Source organism: Centropristis striata, chromosome 11 (genome assembly GCF_030273125.1).
Source record: "Centropristis striata isolate RG_2023a ecotype Rhode Island chromosome 11, C.striata_1.0, whole genome shotgun sequence".
NCBI classification, from domain to species: Eukaryota; Metazoa; Chordata; class Actinopteri; order Perciformes; family Serranidae; genus Centropristis; species Centropristis striata.
In genome coordinates this window covers 34,989,368-35,007,484 of record NC_081527.1, presented here as the reverse complement: position 1 = coordinate 35,007,484, position 18,117 = coordinate 34,989,368, and the positions used below count along the sequence as shown (strand labels likewise).

Below are 18,117 nucleotides of genomic sequence, written 5' to 3'. Positions count from 1 at the left end.
TGTCTTTTTTAGTCCTTTAGTCCAACATAAAATGTGATTTTGAATCTTTTTTTTACGTTCAAAACACTATCATGCTCAATAAAGAATTTTAAATGTTGCAAATGTGCATTCATTTCAGAGTACACTGAGACATTAAACTGCATAATTTTCAATTAAATTCTGGAAAAGTTGGTGTGTTCTAAAACTTTTGACCAGTAGCGTATATATAGTATTCGCACCTTCAGTTTGTCTGTAGAAGGTTGAGTCGCTGCCACAGGCGCTGCCCTCATTGCAGAGACTGTCTTCGTAGGCGCTGCCCTCTGCAAACAAAAACACACGTTGACGTAAATGAGAGTCAGACACAGAGGATTCACACAGGATTAAGATATCATAGTGAATCTAGATCATGGTTTGTTGAATTTAATTCAGATAGGACATAAAAGAAAAGAAAAGAAAAGAAGAAATAAAAGTGGCTGTTTTGTTTGTTTATGTTTTTTTATTCTGTTTATCTAGCATATGTCATCAATTGAATATGTCAACTTGTAACAGTTCAGAGCCTCTTATAAGCAAATGTTATAGCAATGACAATTACTATGCATATCTTATTCATGCACTTCAAATTAATTGTCCCAGATGAGATTTAGTTCCTCTCATGAGAGCTTTGTGTGTTTTATAAGTTTTTCCTCAATTACCGCAATATACATATTATATGAATCTGGTTAAAGATATAATTTCTTTCTGTCAGCACTGGAAAGACAGTTCCCAAGGGCAGTATTTGGATTAGTTGTTAAAGGGACAGTTCACCCAAAAACCAAACATACACATTTTTCCTCTTAACTGTAGTGTTGGATACAGGTTTGGCCTGAGAGATGTCTGCCTGTGGCCAAAAAAACAACAAAAAAAACACATATTTGAAGAATGTGTCTTTCCAGAAATCATGACCTGGTTCCTGAAGATAATGTGGGCAGTTTCATAAAGTTCCTACAAGAAACTGCTCACAACAAAGGTCTGTGGATTATCTTGAGTAACCTTTCTTTCTGGAAAAACACATTGCTCTGGAGTTTTCAGATGTATTTTTGGTGCTTTAAGCACCACAAGCTTAGTGCCATCTAGTTCTATTATATTTAAGAAGACAGACATCTCCAGGGCCAATACCTCAAACACTCAGCATCTCACACAAAACAATTGGATTAGATTAATAAATAGAACTAAGGGGAAATATTTTTGATTTCAGGAGTGAACTGTCCCTTTAAAAATATCTAGAAACATTATTGCCTTCCATTTCTGATTGCTGTACGCATGATCCTTGATCATTATTTAAGGGATCTAAAGCGATTTAAAGAGGCCTATATACAGAAATTGTTGAGTATTATGGACAATAACACCCATCCTTTGCACAGTCTAGTGTGTAAACAAAAGAGTGTTTTTAGTTGGAGGCTACGGCAGCTAAGCTGCAAAAAGGACAGATTCAAGAATACGTTTTTACCTACTGCAATTGCACTTTATAATGACTCCCCTTTTAGTAAGGACAGAAGAATATTTTTTAAATATTTATTTAAATTTTAGCTTAGCTGCTTATACTGTATTTACCAAACTGTATTTTTGCACATGTATATTTGCACACCTGTTTATGTATTTATACACCTGTATATTTGCACACTTGCTGTAACTGTTATCTATGAGTAACAGCTACTAATGCACATGGACCATCCATTCCACTTCCTCTATACTAGGCTATGTATTGTGGGCTCATGTTCTGTATAGGTGGAATATGTATGTATACATGTGTTGTGTTGTGTTGTGTTGTGTTGTGTTGTGTTGTGTTGTGTTGTGTTGTGTGTATGTTGGCTGCTGGAACACCTACATTTCTCTGCTGGGATGAATAAAGTATTTCTTATAAACCTTATATACAGGATCTCTGCCTTTTTTGTTCTGAAGTTTGATATTTTAACTTTGGCTTTAGGTGGTTGGTGACGGAGCAGCAGAGAGTTCAGTCACACTGCAGATAGTTCCTCCGTCCAACTCTGAGCCCTGAGCTCTTTTCACGTCGTGTAAATATTCATGCAACAATGCAGCCGTTTGTGGTTATATAAGTGCATTAGAGCGGCCTCGCGTGTGGTATTACCAGGCGACCTGATCTGTGGCGCGGGTTCAGAGGGACAGTAGAGCACAGAGGGTCACTTCCAATCATTTTAAGGGACAAAGAGAGGACTTAGAGCAAGTGATATGAACTGTAGATTATCTTTAAAATGCAGACAGCGCTGTACGTCTTAAAAACCATCCAGGCAAGCATGAATTCACTGATGTGAAATATCCTGTGAATTAAGACCAAACGATGGATTTTAGGGGCTGCAGCCTGGACTTTGTCTCTGTGACCCCTGCTAGATGTTTGTGTGCATGCGTGCGTGTGCAGACATCTGTGCTGTAACATCTGATGAGTTCGGACACATTTGGCCGCAGCGAAGGGACATGAAGCCTCACGACCAACTCAGTTTCCCCTGAAACAGCAGCTGAAAGGTCATAGTCACCCTGAAGGCACCATGAGACCATGGATGTTTGAACTGACAGATTCATACATTAGTTTATATGAATGTATGTCACTGAAATACGTTCATACAAGAGGAACATTATACTAAAGTGATGTGTAAATGTATCTTTTGTATAAAAGCTGCAATCATAGTAGTTCAAGTCCTTCTTGATGCAGTAGAACATTAATATTTTAACTAAATATCCTCAATAAATTGAAAATAAGGAATCATACTGTAGCCAATTTAACACATGACGTGCAACATAATGTTGTTTTTATTTGGCATGTAATATGTGATCAGTTATTGCTGCTTAGAAATTATTTTTTAGTTGCTTTTGGATACTCCACTTACCGTAACGGCATGAATAGACGTGCATCAAAATCCAACATATAAGAGGTAAAAATTCATGTTGTTTTTTTTTTCATGTTGACTTTTGTTGTACAAAGCCAACAAAAGTCTGTTTGTTGGCTTTGTACTGGTGTATTGTTGTTTTCATTTTTGTTGTTGTGGTTATCCTTTATATTATTCTTTGTATGTTATATGTGTGTACATTATGTCTAATTTGTAAATATGTTTCTGAGTCTTTGTTGTCTAGAATTGTGTTTTAGTGTTTTGTTTTCATATTGTGGCTCCTTATAAGTAATCCACTGTTCTTTTCTTTGATTATTCGTTAATAAAAAATAAAAAAATAAAAAATATTTATAAGAGGTAAAACGAGGATGACTATCTACCTATCTATCTATTTATATATTTTTATATTTTATATTAAATATTTGACCTTATCTTAAAACTGGCATGGAGTTTCAAGCCACTACTTTAGAGGAACGTTGACGGCAACACTTCTTTGTTTTTGCATCATGACGTGATGAAGAATCATGTGATTTAATCATGCTAATGTCATTTGGCAACTACAGAGGGTTAATTTATCCCTGACAATATACATTCATGGTTTTCTACTTGTGATTATCATCATTTTTACTTCTGTTTTTCATATCGCTGTTCATGTCTGTGCCTTTATACTGTGTGTAAAATAAGCACAGAGACATGTTTACTATGTGTGTACTGTGTGTGTCCTCCTCCTCAGGGTCACTTTGTTATTTAGCTCTACTCTTCAGAGGAGCATGTCTCTGAGCAGCGTTGCCGGGCTGTGGCAGTGTGTCTTCAGGGGAAAACATTTCACTGCGACACAGACCTCAGACATGATGATGCGTCTACCCACAGCCATTAGTCCCCAAATGTCAGCTCTATTCATTCTGATGCCATTCATGCAGCTCGCATTGTTTCTTATGCAAAGTAACATCAGCGGGGCTTTCCACGAGTCAGACTATGCAGATGCGGATTTGGCAGCTGAATTTACAGTGCGGGTCAGCAATAAACAAATTAAAATGTATGATACTGCGTGTGAGCAGAGAATGAAAACAGTAAAGGAGACGCTGAGCGGTGGCCTGATGCCAGCCCACATCAGTCCTCCTCCCACCGGGTCACAGCTCTGCATCATCCGCAGCCAGCGACCTCTCCTCCACAAAACACTCATAATTCTCTGAAATCCCTTGTCTGTTCAATCAGATCAGAGACTGTGAAGTAATGGCCCAGAGATCCTCCGCCTGTACCGATCTGTCTCCTACATGCTGGAGCACATGCTGCTGGGTGAGCCGCCACTGTAAACGGCTAGCAACACATTTACAGCGTGACTGCTAACCCCCCTGCTTCACATTAGAAAGATTATGCATTACATATTAAGCTGTGCAAGACTGCTGAAAGAAACACTATGAGATAACAAGTCATATCATAACAAAACCATCTATACAGACTAAAAAAATGGACCTGGTAATCTACTGTATGTTTTTTTTAATCAATCAAGATACTAAACCCTATATTTTCACTGACCGGTAAAGTTCTTTATGAGTGCAAATAAAAAATAAAAATAATAATAATAAACATCTGCACATGGAACAGACCCGACACACACAATTGTAAAGTAGTTATGAATTCACTTTTTACTTTTTACTCACTTTGTGTTGCATTTCATGTATGAAAGGTGCTATACAAATGAAGTTTATTATTATTTTATTGTTATTATATTTAATTTTGAGAGACAGGGCTGTAGGCACATATTGTATTAAAAATAAAGTTTGGAGTAAAATGATATTTAAACTTAAAATTGAAGTTTTAAATAAGTACCTCTACTACCGCAGCCTGAGTGTAAAATTATTATTATTATTATTTACATGTATTTTTTTTATGTGCATTTAAGTAAGTAAGTGTTTGTGTAAACCTATATAACTTTAACTACTTACATGCTTTATTGTCTTTAATTTTATTTGGGAGTGGGTTTTATTTTATTTATTTACTTTTCTTTTTTAAATATTAATACTTTAAAGCTTTTAATGAAATACTGTAGTCTACACAACAGGAAAATAATTGCATGAAAACGTACACATTGTGCTATGGTTGATGAAAGTTGAATAAAATTTCAGAAATTTTAACGTTTTTGTGAAGTTTACATAAGATTTTATCATTTGTACATACACACACAAAGGCTTATAAACTGCACAATAAAACTCAAATACATCAGCAGCGACTTCCTGTTGAATAATGATACTGAGGAAGCCAACAAATATTTAAAAAAAATGAAACTTGGAATCTGGCAGCAGCAACACTAATCTGCTGAAGTTATGTGAGATGAAAGCCAAGCAGGAGCTTAATCCTGTTTCATTCTCGTCCCAACTTCCCGTCCTGCACTGCTTTCAGATATGAAACCGTGAAGATGCACAGAAATATATGTGCACAAAGAGAAGAGGCGCATAGTGTGTTTAGGCCGACATATATCTCTTTATAGAAACATTTCTCATGGGAGTAGATTCTGTTTACAGTAATCTTTTAACGGCGCTCAATGTTGGATTAGGCTTGTAGAAAAAGATTTAAATAAGTCAGGATTTCAGATGTCTTTCAGATGTCGTTTCTTCCCAAAATGTGTCACATAAGATGTGTTAAGTCCTGTCACCAAAGTTAACAGAAACAGGTTTATCCACAGCACTTATAAAACAGTGTAGTTTACCAGTAAGCTCTGAAAGGGCGCTGTGCTCCGCCAGGTGTTTCCTGTAAAAAGTCTTCAGCACTTTGGCGCTGCCAAACCTCTTGAAGCGCGTTTTCACATTAGTGTAGAACCACTCCAGCGACTGTGTCTTCAGCAACCTGAGAGAAACACAAACAGACCTGCAGTTTACAACACAATCAATAATATCTCAGTCTGATCCTTTGGCCACATGTTTGATTCATCTTCATACTGAAGTGGACATTTTCTCTGCTGCTGGTGAAGAATGAAATAGAGACTTCTGCCGGCCGACAAGGTTTATTTTCTGGAGGTCTGGCATCAACACCCTACTCCCCCCAGAGGTTGGCCTCCTGCAGTAATTACATTTAGTTATAAAATTAGGTCTGCACATCACAAAGAGGACCTTTCTAGGTGTGAGAATCTCATCTGGACATCACATTTGAAATACAAAGGGGAGATTTCCAGGTCTAAAATCTCATCTAGATATCACATTTGAAACATAAAGGGGACCTTAAAGTTGTGGCAGGAAAGTGGGAGGGAGTCTGGCATCTCAAAGTGGCTGAGATCAGAATTACTATTACAATATCAACACAGAACCCTGAAATAATCAAACTGACAGTAACAGGCATCAAACACAGCAGACTTTGTTTTATTGGTAATATTATACGCTGATGATACAGTTCTGTGTATTAAAGTGCTGAAACTGGTCTCCACTTCCAACTGTCAGTTATGCTACATATCTACCTCACTGCTATTACAATCTGTAGGAAATGTTTGTGTACAGTATATCCAGTATTAGCATTTTAAAAAATAAGTGGAAACTACAGTGGCAAGAAAAAGTATGTGAACTCTTTGAAATTACCTAGTTTTCTTCATAATTTTGTCATAAAACGTGATCTTATTTGCGTCTAAGTCTCAAGTATAGACAAACACAATGTGATTAATCTAATACTGCACAAACAATTATTATATTTCATGTCTTTATTAAACACATCCATTAAACATTCAAACTGATGGTGGAAAAAGTAAATGAAACTTTTGGCTAATTGGAGTCAGGAATTAGCAAACTTAGAGTCCTAACAATGAAATAAGATTTGAGTGAGGTGTAGAGACGCTTTGATCTGTAAAAAAACACTCAAACTTTTTGAGATTGCTATTCACAAGAAGCATCTCATGTGAACCATGCCTCGCAAATAAAAAGAGATCTCTGAGGACCTGCCATCAAGAATTGTTGATTTGCATCAGACTAGAAGGGGTTACAAAATAATCTCAAAGACTTTAGATATTCACCAGTCCACAGTTAGACAAATAGTCCACTAATGGAGATGATTTAGTGCTGTGGCTACTCTCCCTAGAAGTGGTGCCCAGCCAAGTTCACTCCAATGGTACAACACAGAAAGCTCAGTGAGGTAAAAAAGAACTCAAGAGTAACAAGTAAAGACTTGAAGGAGTCATCAGAACTGGTTAACATCTCTAGTCATCTCTAGTCTACCACACACAAGATTGAACAGGTAAGGCGTCCATGGCAGGGCACCACGGAGGAGGCCGCTGCTTTCCAAAGAAACATCACTGCATGTCTGAAGTTTGCCAAAGAGCACCTTGACGCTCCACAACACTACTGGGAAAATATTTAGTGGACTGATGAAACAATGCCTGAATTGTTCATGGAGAACATGCAGCAGTATTTATGGTTTGAAAAGGGCCCTGCTTTCCAATATGACAACATCGTCCCAACAGTGAAGTATGATGGAGGAGCATCATGACTTGGGGCTGCTTGGCTGCCTCAGGGCCAGGACCACTTGCTATCATTGAGGGGAAATGTATTTTTATCAAGGTATTCTACAGGTTAATGTCTGGGTGGCTGTCTGCCAGCTGAAGATCAGTAGAAGTTGGGCGATGCAGCAGGACAATGACCTTAAATATCAAAGTGAATCTACTACAGAATGACTTCAAAAAAAGTAAATCTGCCTCCCAGTCGGGGCCCAGACCTCAATCCAATAGAGATGTTGTGGAATGACCTCAAGAGAGCCGTTCACACCAGACATCTAAAGAATATGGCTGAGCTGAAGCAGTTCTGTCAGGAAGAATGGTCCAAGATTCCTCCTGAACGTTGTTCAGGTCTGATCAGCAGCTATCAGAACAATTTGGTTGAGGTTATTGCTGCCGAGGGAGGTTCAATCAGTTATTAAATCAAGGGTTCATCTACTTTTTCCACAATCATTATGAATGTTTAATGGATGTGTTCAATAAAAACATAACATTTTATAATTGTTTGTGTGGTATAAGGTTAAGCACATAGTGTTTGTCTATACTTGGGACACATTTTGTGACAAATTAATGCAGAAAACTAGTAATTTCAAAGGGTTCACATACTTTTTCTTGCCACTGTATATAAAATTTGGTTGCGCCACAGAAGAGCTGTACAATAATACGCTAATAACTAGAGCCCAAGCAGATATATATTATATATTATTGATTGATATTTGATTATCAAAGGCATGTTGGTATCTGTGAATATGCTGTCCGATATGTACTGTTAGGAAATCCTTTTATACACAGTATATAATGCAGAAAATGTTGCTCGGCATGATTTAAAAATGGTGTTAGCAATTAAGTTTTTAGTTAGCAATTGACTGAAACTGAACAGTAATGAGGATTATTCAGCAATTTGTTTTATTCCTGTTTATTCTTTCCTTCTATATTCGTTTATTATTTTGGCTGACAATGAAATACATTGTTTCACTAATGTATAACTATGTTGAATATTATACAATAAAGTTTATGTTTGCAGATGTACTCAGAGAGCTACTTTCTCAGAGTGGTTGCTCAAATTGGTGCTCAGTTCACATAAAAAAGGTTTATTTTCACTCCAGCTCCAAAAATGTCGATACCAACCACCATATCCGTTATCAATGAACTTTCCCACTCAAAAATCATTATTCGCATTGGCCCTTAAAAATCCCATATCGGTCTGGCCCTACTATTAAGCCAACAACAAGGTGGGATGGGCACCTTTATCTGTGAGACGAGACATGCATTGGTTCCTTTTCATTTATAAAGTCCTGAAAGGCGACATGCCACCAAACCTCAGCACTTTATTAAACTGGTCACATAGTAATTATCCAACACGCTCTAGTGATTAATGCTTAATGCTCAATGTTCCCCGGACTAATACTGAATTTGGAAAAACTGCTTTCAGTTTTTCTGCTGCATCTACCTGGAACATCTTACAACATTCACTCAAACTCAACACAATTATAACTCTGGACCAGTTTAAATCTATGATAACCAATAACTCTGCCTTTCACTGTAACTGTTTTTAATGTTTTTGCATGTGTTTTCTCTGTTCTCTCGACATCATTGTAAATGAGAGGTTGCCCTCAATGATTCCTCGAGAAATAAATAAAGGATAAATGAAAATGAAATTGTCCCACACACCAAGAGTGCAAACCTAGCAGAGACATGTAAAAGGAAAGCATTAAAGCTTCATGTTTTTTAGAGAAAATAAGGAGAAATCAGTTAAAGTGTATTTGGAACTAATGAATGGAATTAATGAAGATTCTTGTCAACAATAATCATTTGATACCTATTTTCATTTTAGTATACCAGCATTTTACGACAAGTGACGCAGTCCTGAAAGAGGCTTCTGATTTCCATCTAATTTATGTACGTCTCATCGTCGAGTCTCAGTATTTAAATTAAAATGAACTGGGATGTAATTGAATGTTTAGCAATGACAGCTGTAGGGTACTGCGGAGATATTCATGTCAGCATGTTTAATGAGTTACCATCTGCTCACTGTGCGCTTGAGTTGCAGCTGAGTGAGTGTGTGGACGGGAGGTGACAGCGAGCCTCAGAGTGTGAACAGTCTTTAGGTAACTCCTGCAGCGCGTGGCGTCTCCTCAAACCGACAAGTGGAGAAAACTGTCGGCTTTAACTACCCCATCTCCTGTCAAGTCTCTCTAATTAAAAACAGGCATTCACCATTTAAAAACGGACGCCTTCTTCCTTAAAATGGATGATGTTGACAATATTTTGGCATTTTCTCTTAGACGGTTCTGGATAGCTCTGAATTACCAGAAAACATGCTATATTGTGATATAAACTGTTGTCGAGTTATGAAACAGAAAAGGAGATGTTTGTCATATCGCCCAGCCATAATTAATCGTTTTGTCAAAAAATGTCAGAAAGTAGTGAAATAGTGTGTTAGGGCTGGGCGATATCTCAAATAATCTCAATGAATTCAACACTTTACCTCGATTACGGTTCATAAATGATAATTTTTTTTTGTTTCTTGCCCTCATAATTCACTGACAGTCTCTACTGTAAATATGCTCAACTATTAACACTGGGACTTTTTTAAATTAATTTTCTAATTAAAGAGAATATATGTGATTTTATTGTGATTCTAAAGAAGTAAAGGAAAGACACAGACGAACAATTTTGTAGTTCTTTTTTCGATATTTTGAACTGAAATCAAAGCATCGCTTGAAATGAAAACGTAGACATCAACTTCTCTAAAACAGTAGATAATAAATAACTTGCATTTCATTTCTTGCAAACAGTATTTACAGTACAATTTTGAGGTACTTGTACTTTGAGTATTTCCATTTTATGGAACTTTATACTACTTCACAACATTTTGAGGCAAATATTTTACTTTTTACTCCACTACATTTAGCTGCCAGCTTTAGTTACTTTTCAGGTCAAGATTTAACATAAAAAAAATGATCAATTTAAAATAATGATTAAAAATCAAACCACACAATGTGCAATATACATAAGTATATTAATCAAATGATCCCTACCTTGACAACAGTAAAATGCTGGCAACATAAATGTATCAATATTAATAACCCAATAACATATTTGGAAAATAACAATAGGAGTGGAACTAAGTACATTTATTTGTGATACTTTAAGTATATTTTGATGTCGACACTTTTTATTTAAGTAGGTTTTGAATGCAGGACTTTTATTTGTAGTGGAGTAACTGATTTTACTTAAATGTGGATCCGAATGTTTTTTCCACCACTAGTCATTTCCTAAAGCACAAGGTGGCGTGTTTGAATGACATTTTTATCCAAAAAGCAGAACAAAAGTCCAAATTTATAAAGAACAGGATCAACTCTGTCACATTTAAGAAGCATGAAACCAGCAAATAAGTGCACTTTTTTCTTAAGAAATAACTAAAATGATAATTTGACAATCAAAACAGTTCAAATGCATCTGCTATCAATCGACTAATTGATTCATCAGGTAATCGTTGCAGCTCTACGTAAAAAAAGAAAAGTTGCATTCAGCACTTCAACACTAAAAGACAACATTTTAACAAAAGAGAAGAAGAAAATGTCCTTACATTTTCTGTTGCTTCCCCTCTTCCAGCACCAGAGTCTGGTGAGTGTCTCTCTCTCTGTCATGTTGTGTAAAACTGAAATATTTCAGCCAGTAGAAGACTTTATCCCGTTCTTTATCTTAGTGACTCTGTTGTGAGTAATAAGTGCTAAATCCATCTCTCCAGCAGCCGTAAGACTTTAATAACCTTTGACGTCACTGTCAGCCTCTCATCCTTAACTTAGCCTCACACACACACACACACACACACACACACACACACACACACACACACACATTCTTGTACTTCTATCTTTGTGAGGACCCTCATTGGCACAGTGAATTCCCTGCCAAGGTTATAATAGTTTTGGATTTTTCATTAGTTTTAGTTTTAATTTGTTGTCAATTTTTGTTTTCAAATTCAGTTAGTTTTAATTCGTTTTTTAGAGCGAGTTTGCTATAGTTTTTTTTTTAATGCTTTAGTTTTAGTTTAGTTATTATTAGTTGTAGTTTTTTGTAATGGGGTATTTGTTGGGTGGGAGATTAAAAGAGGTCACAGTAAATTTTGCCTTTATTTCCTTTGTCTTATCCATCTTCATTATGTATTGACGAAAACAAAAACGAAGGACATTTTCACAATATTTTTAGTTAGTTTTGTAACCACACAATACAGTTTCAGTTAATTATCATTATCATGTAACCTTTAACCCTTAAAACAAAGTCTCGGGGCGTCCCGGTGGCTCACACTGGTAGAGCGCTTACCACATGGCCGTGTGCTTGCTGCAGCGGACCCGGGTTCGAATCCGGCCTGAGGTCCCTTTGCTGCATGTCCTCCCCTCTGTCTCCCCCTTTCAATCTGTATCTATCCAATAAAGCAGTAAAAATGCCAAAAAAATAATCTTAAAAAAAAAAAAAAAAAGTCTGAAAAGAAGTGAGGACCAGCCGAAATGTCCTCACTTTGTAAAAAATGTCCTCACTCTGTTGGTTAAAAACGTGTTCCGGTCCTCACTATGTAGGAAGTACACACACACACACACACACCATCTGAATCACCGCCGCCACCAGCCTTACCTGCTCTTCTGGCAGGCGGAGCAGAGCCAGGCTTTGTCCCTCTTGTTGTAGACGCGGCAGGCCTTGCAGACGTTGTAGTGGCAGTCGCAGCACTGGCGCTTGGGGTTGAGCAGGAAGGTGAAGGGCGAGCAGCAGCGGATGCAGCAGCGCTCGTTGAAACAACTCTGCCGTGACAGCAGGAGGCAGCGACTGCCCTCCTCGTCCAGCTCTTGCTTCAGTTCACTGTGGAGAGGAGGAGGAGAGAGGAGAGAGAGGGAGCAAGAGAGAGAGAAACCAAGAATGTGTGTGAGACAAAAAAAAAAAGACAGAATATTAAAGTCAGTCCAACAGAAAGACATATTTTCTCTCAAAATAGGTCAAATAGGATGATTACCACAATGAGGACATAAACACACAGCTGGTCACACTGATCCTCTGCCCCCTTTTAATGATAATGGAACAGAAATTAAAGTGGTTTTAAAAAAGTCGGTCATTTTAATAATGTTCTGAACATAATCTAAAAAAAGTAATTAAGCAGCAATATCTCCCTTAATGCACATTATTCATTCCAGTGTGGTGAAAACGCTGTCAGAGCTCCTTTTAAAAGTGGATTTGAATGAAAGAAATGTCTCAATTGAATATTTAAACAGAGGATTTATCATTTCAAATTCATTTAAATGTGGCCCGCTGTGCTCATGTAAAGGTTAAAGCAGGAGGATGTGCTGAATAAAACATCATCTCCTCCACAGCAGCAGCAGCTTCTAAGTCTATATGTGGAGCATCACAAACATTTATTATTACTTGAAAAATTTTTTGCCCAGTTTTGAAAGCAACATGGTCTCACAGAAATCCGTGAAATAGCCACGGATTTGCTTAACTCAAAATCCGTAGAATAGCCACGGAATCACTCAAATTTCCGTGAAACTGACACGGATTTCGCTACAATGCAAGTTAATGACAGTCATATCCCGTGGCTATTCCAACATACAAAGTGATTATGTACATTCACTGAGTGAATATTTAGAAAATAAAACATATATTTCTCGCTAGAAATGTGATCAAAATCCATTTTTATGCAGAAACTAAGTCAAAATAATTTTTTTTTCACTAAAAAACTTGGAACAAACCAATAAGAAAAAATATCCATGGAATAGCCACGGGATATGACTGTCATTAACTTGCATTGTAGCGAAATCCGTGTCAGTTTCACGGAAATTTGAGTGATTCCGTGGCTATTCCACAGATTTTGAGCTAAGCGTTGCTATTTCAGGTTCTTTTAAAGAGTTTATTTTTTTCAAGACTGCTGGTTTAAATGCTATTAAGTACATGTTAATGCTCGTACTTCAACACATTTTTGAATGAAGCACTTTTACTTGTTGCTGCTGCATTGCTTCTTTTACTCAAAAAAAAGATTTGATCATTTCTTCCTCCACTGACAGACTTCATCTCAAACAGACGTCAGACGGAGGCTAAAAGCAGTGAGAAATGACAGTAGAAAAAACAGATGGATGGAGGCAGAAGAGAGACGAATTGAAACTGGTGTCAGAAGTGAGAGAAGAAAAAGTGTCACAAAAAATCCATTATTTTCACATCAGGCCTGCAGGAGCGTCGGCCGTGACTGAATCATTTATAGGTGATTACTGCTGGAGACTGATGAGTCTGGCAACACGAGGACAGAGAGAGAGAGGGAGAGAGAAGAGACACTGTGGGTTTCTAACTTCATTTCATTTCACTTTTAAATGACTTAAATTGTCATTCCCATTACTGTGTTTTTGTAGAGACTGCATTAATTTGAGGAACTTTTTTTTCCTTAATATGTATTTTGTTTTGTTTTTAAAGTAAACTGGGTTGTGCTTAATGAAAAAAAAGATTAAAAGACAGATAATTGAACCCAGAAAGAAAAACAAGACAATAATATGTTGTTTTTGTACTTTTTTTTGGATGTTTTGAGCTCCACTGTGCAAAATGATGTGTATGTATAGAGTTTGACCCCAATAAACTAAGTTTTCATGTCTGCTAAAGGGAGAAAGAGCCTCTGTTCTCATCTTAAATACGAGTTTATACTCAACTCAACTCAACTCAACTTTATTTGTAAAGCACTTTAAAACAACAACAGCCGCAACAAAGTGCTGTACATAAACAAACAGAACAAGAGACAATAAAATAAATAAAACAGGAAATAAACACTAAAATAAATAGATTCATTGCTTTTTAAAAGACAATTTAAAAAAACAATAAATAAAAGCAAACCATAAAACACTAAAAACAAGAGCAGAGTCTCATGCGTGGTTATACTCGTGTACAGTGTGAGGTGGAAACTTAAAGAAACTTAGTGAAGTAGGAGACATCTCGTCCTGTTTCCATCAATTAAACATGTAAGAACAATATTTGCAAGGTTTTGATTTTTTCACTGAGGGGGAAGCAGTATAAGTAATTATAACTGAATTTTTTGTGTGAAAATAAAACAAACCAGATGTTTGTTTTTTATTACAAGAAAAGTATTTTTATGTCTTTGTATAAACATCTGAAGGTATTTAAAGAATAAGAATATGACTAATTAACACATCATTAGCACAGTGCCTGCAGGAAAATTATTTTTATTATTGACTAACCTGCAGATTTTTCACAAATTAACAATTGATTAATTCACTATAAAAAAGATAGCAGTACACTGTAAAAAAAAAAACAAAAAAAACAATAGCTACTCAATAAAATTAAGGCAACAGATTGCACGCAATATTATTTATTAAATCTAACTACGTTACAAGTTGAGTTAATAACAACTTAACAGGAAGTGTCAATTAAAAATGGACTAATTCTATTGTGTTGGATTCATTCAAATTCTCTTGATTTAGAATTACATACATATAAAGATTATATGTAATGTAGTCAAAATAAGTAGATTGTATCTCAAACATTTTTATATGAAAGTTACTTAAACAATTGCCTCAAAATCAAAGACGCATTTATCTTTAATAAATTTTATCAAATATATTAAGTAAAATGAAATAGTGAAAGAGTGATAGTAGTGAAAATGATCCTGAGAGTTCACTAAAGCCTGAGTTGATGTTTTCAAAAACACATTCAGAGGTTGAAACATGTCTGAACAACAGATCCATTATCAAAAGTATTTTAGTTTTAATTAAAAATGTTTAATTTATCGTCTCAGCTCTGCACACCATGTGACATTTTTTTTCTCTCAAGTTGCAAGTAATCGAAATAGTGACTTGAGTCGACTCAAAAGGCTCAAGATCAAGGAAAGTTTTGAGTCACTGGTGTTGATGTTCAGGTTGAATTGCTGATTTATCTATTTTTTTTAATTAACTGATTGAAGTCTTAAGGCAGGGGTGTCAAACTCAAATACACAATGGGCCAAAATTTAAAACTTGAATAAAATCGTGGGCCAACATTGAACAAATAAACCTTTTAATATATACCAAACATGTTTTGCTTTAACATTAAATATGGAACCAGCAACGCTTATAAACATAAAATATATAACTAAATGAACATGGTCTCACAGAAATCCGTGAAATAGCCACGGATTTCGCTTAACTCAAAATCCGTGGAATAGCCACGGAATCGCTCAAATTTCTGTGAAACTGACACGGATTTCGCTACAGTGCAAGTTAATGACAGTCATATCCCGTGGCTATTGGTTTGTTCCAAGTCACGTGACTTTCAAGGTCCCAGCGGTCAGAACAAAAAACATGGCGGACAGTTCTCTCATTTTTAGTGAAAAATCAATATTTTGACTTAGTTTCTGCATAAAAATGGATTTTGATCACATTTCTAGCGAGAAATATATGTTTTATTTTCTAAATCTTCACTCAGTGAATGTACATAATCACTTTGTATGTTGGAATAGCCACGGGATATGACTGTCATTAACTTGCATTGTAGCGAAATCCGTGTCAGTTTCACGGATTCCTGTGAGACCATGTTGAACTAAATAGTGCAGACATGCAAAATCAAATAAAAAAATCAAATAAAAAACACATCAATGTCATTAATTTACAATAATAATATAATATAATACTACAATAATAATATACAATAATACATATATACATATACAATAATAATATACAAAAATTATATTACAATAATAATATAATAATTTGGTATTGCCCCGTTGGCCAAATAAAATTACACTGCGGGGCCAAATTTGGCTCACGGGCCAGAGTTTGACACCCCTGTCTTAAGGCATCAAATGTATGACCCGAGTCCTGGTTTTGTGACTGGACTCTGCTTTACAGACATGAAACACACATGTACGCTGAGTGTCTCCTGCTGTGTGTGTGTGCAGCAGCTCTGTCCTCACACAGCCTCGTCTAAAGAAGCTTTTTAGCTTCAGGCGTAAAACGAGAACAAGAGAGAGGAGAGGCTTGATCTCTGTCGGCTGCAATAATCCTCCGCATGAGACGACGGGACGTCTACTAATGTGTGCTCACATTTGTGGGATTCAGTTTAATGTTCTTGAGTTTAAAGTTTTCAACAGGGATCTGTCTTTTTCTTATTTTAAGAAGATTATCCATAGATTATATATACAGAAATAAATAAAAAACACAAGAATAGAACTGAATCTGCCAACATGCATGTCTGTCTAGACTCGCATCATATACACTACCGGTCAAAGGTTTTAGAACACCCCAATTTTTCCAGTTTTTTATTGAAATTCAAGCAGTTCAAGTCAAATGAACAGCTTGAAAGGGTACAAAGGTAAGTGGTGAACTGCCAGAGGTAAATAAAAAAAGGTAAGCTTAACCAAAACTGAAAAATAATGTACATTTCAGAATTATACAAGTAGGCCTTTTTCAGGGAACAAGAAATGGGTTAACAACTTAACTCTATGGAGTCTTGGGCTATTTTGTCCATTTTTGAATTATTTTCATGTCTTTGTAAGTCATTTTGTGTCTTTTTAGTCATTTTGTGTCTTTTTTTTTGTCATTTTGTGTCTTTTTTGTCATTTTGTGTCTTTTTTTGTCATTTTGTGTCTTTTTTTTGTCATTTTGTGTCTTTTTTTGTCATTTTGTGTCTTTTTTTAGTCCTTTAGTCCAACGTAAAATGTGATTTTGAATCTTTTTTTTACTTTCAAAACACTATCATGCTCAATAAAGAATTTTAAATGTTGCAAATGTGCATTAATTTCAGAGTACACTGAGACATTAAACTGCATAATTTTCAATTAAATTCTGGAAAAGTTGGTGTGTTCTAAAACTTTTGACCAGTAGTGTACTTCTTTAAACATTTTGGGCTTCCATGAGTGCTCAGCAGATTAATAAATAATTGCAGAGGATTCAGGAAACACATTAACCTACATCTCTCTGTCTCATCAATCATTTTTGCATCTCATTGATGTTTTCACCTTCCTGTCACACCGAACACAAGTTCACATCCATAGACTTCCTCTCTCACTCAGCCAGGATTAACATCCACACTAAGGCTCTGTGTGTGTGTGTGTGTGTGTGTGTGTGTGTGTGTGTGTGTGTGTGTACTGCGGAGGTGAAAAGTGCCAAGCAGTGTGTGTGTTTGTGGTGTGTGTGGGCGGGTGGCGCTGCAGAGAAACACATGTCAACAATCCCTAAATCATCAGGTGTAGTGGCGGTGAACCAGCTCCTGTGGCTTTTTCCTGAGAATTTGTTGTTCTGCTGAAAGATTTTACAGGATAAACACAGTCTGAGCCACATCAATAAACACATTTCATAACTCACAACACAGCCACTGTCACAACACTGTCTGCTGCTGAATCCACTACATCTTTCTTTCTGTTTTTTTCAGGAATAACACAGAGCTAGTGCTGTAGATACTGTGTGAGGTCTAAAAGAGCAGGAGTAAACTCTATGTAAAAACATACATTCCTTTACATGTCGCTACCAGCTTTGCCTTATTTCAGAGATTAGAAGAACTAATTGCTGTTCTTTCTTCACGACTTAAACTGGATTAAAACAGATTACTTGAAACCATGAATACAGATTATAATACATTTGTACACGCATTAAGCAGGTGTGATTAATATTGTTGTTGGTTATGATAACCCAAATAAAATCAAAACATGTAATGATTATGAGAGTTTAAAAGCCTTTTCTTGGCTCAAAACTCCCCCTGTTGGCTGTCCATAAATCTCATCTAAATCACTAAATGTATTATTTTTATGGTGTATTTATTTCA

The 18,117-nt window shown here is 36.1% G+C and overlaps 1 protein-coding gene across 1 annotated transcript in view; it reads right to left on the bottom strand.

The window, feature by feature from the left end:
• myripa (myosin VIIA and Rab interacting protein a) overlaps positions 1-18,117 on the bottom strand; it is a 44,143-nt gene that overhangs the window by 16,404 nt on the left and 9,622 nt on the right. The window contains exons 3-5 of the mRNA XM_059345306.1: positions 11,968-12,189; positions 5,566-5,702; positions 219-299 (exon numbers count right to left, since the gene is read on the bottom strand). Of these exons, the coding sequence (XP_059201289.1) occupies positions 219-299; positions 5,566-5,702; positions 11,968-12,189 (440 nt within the window). The remainder of the gene's footprint in view (positions 1-218; positions 300-5,565; positions 5,703-11,967; positions 12,190-18,117) is intronic.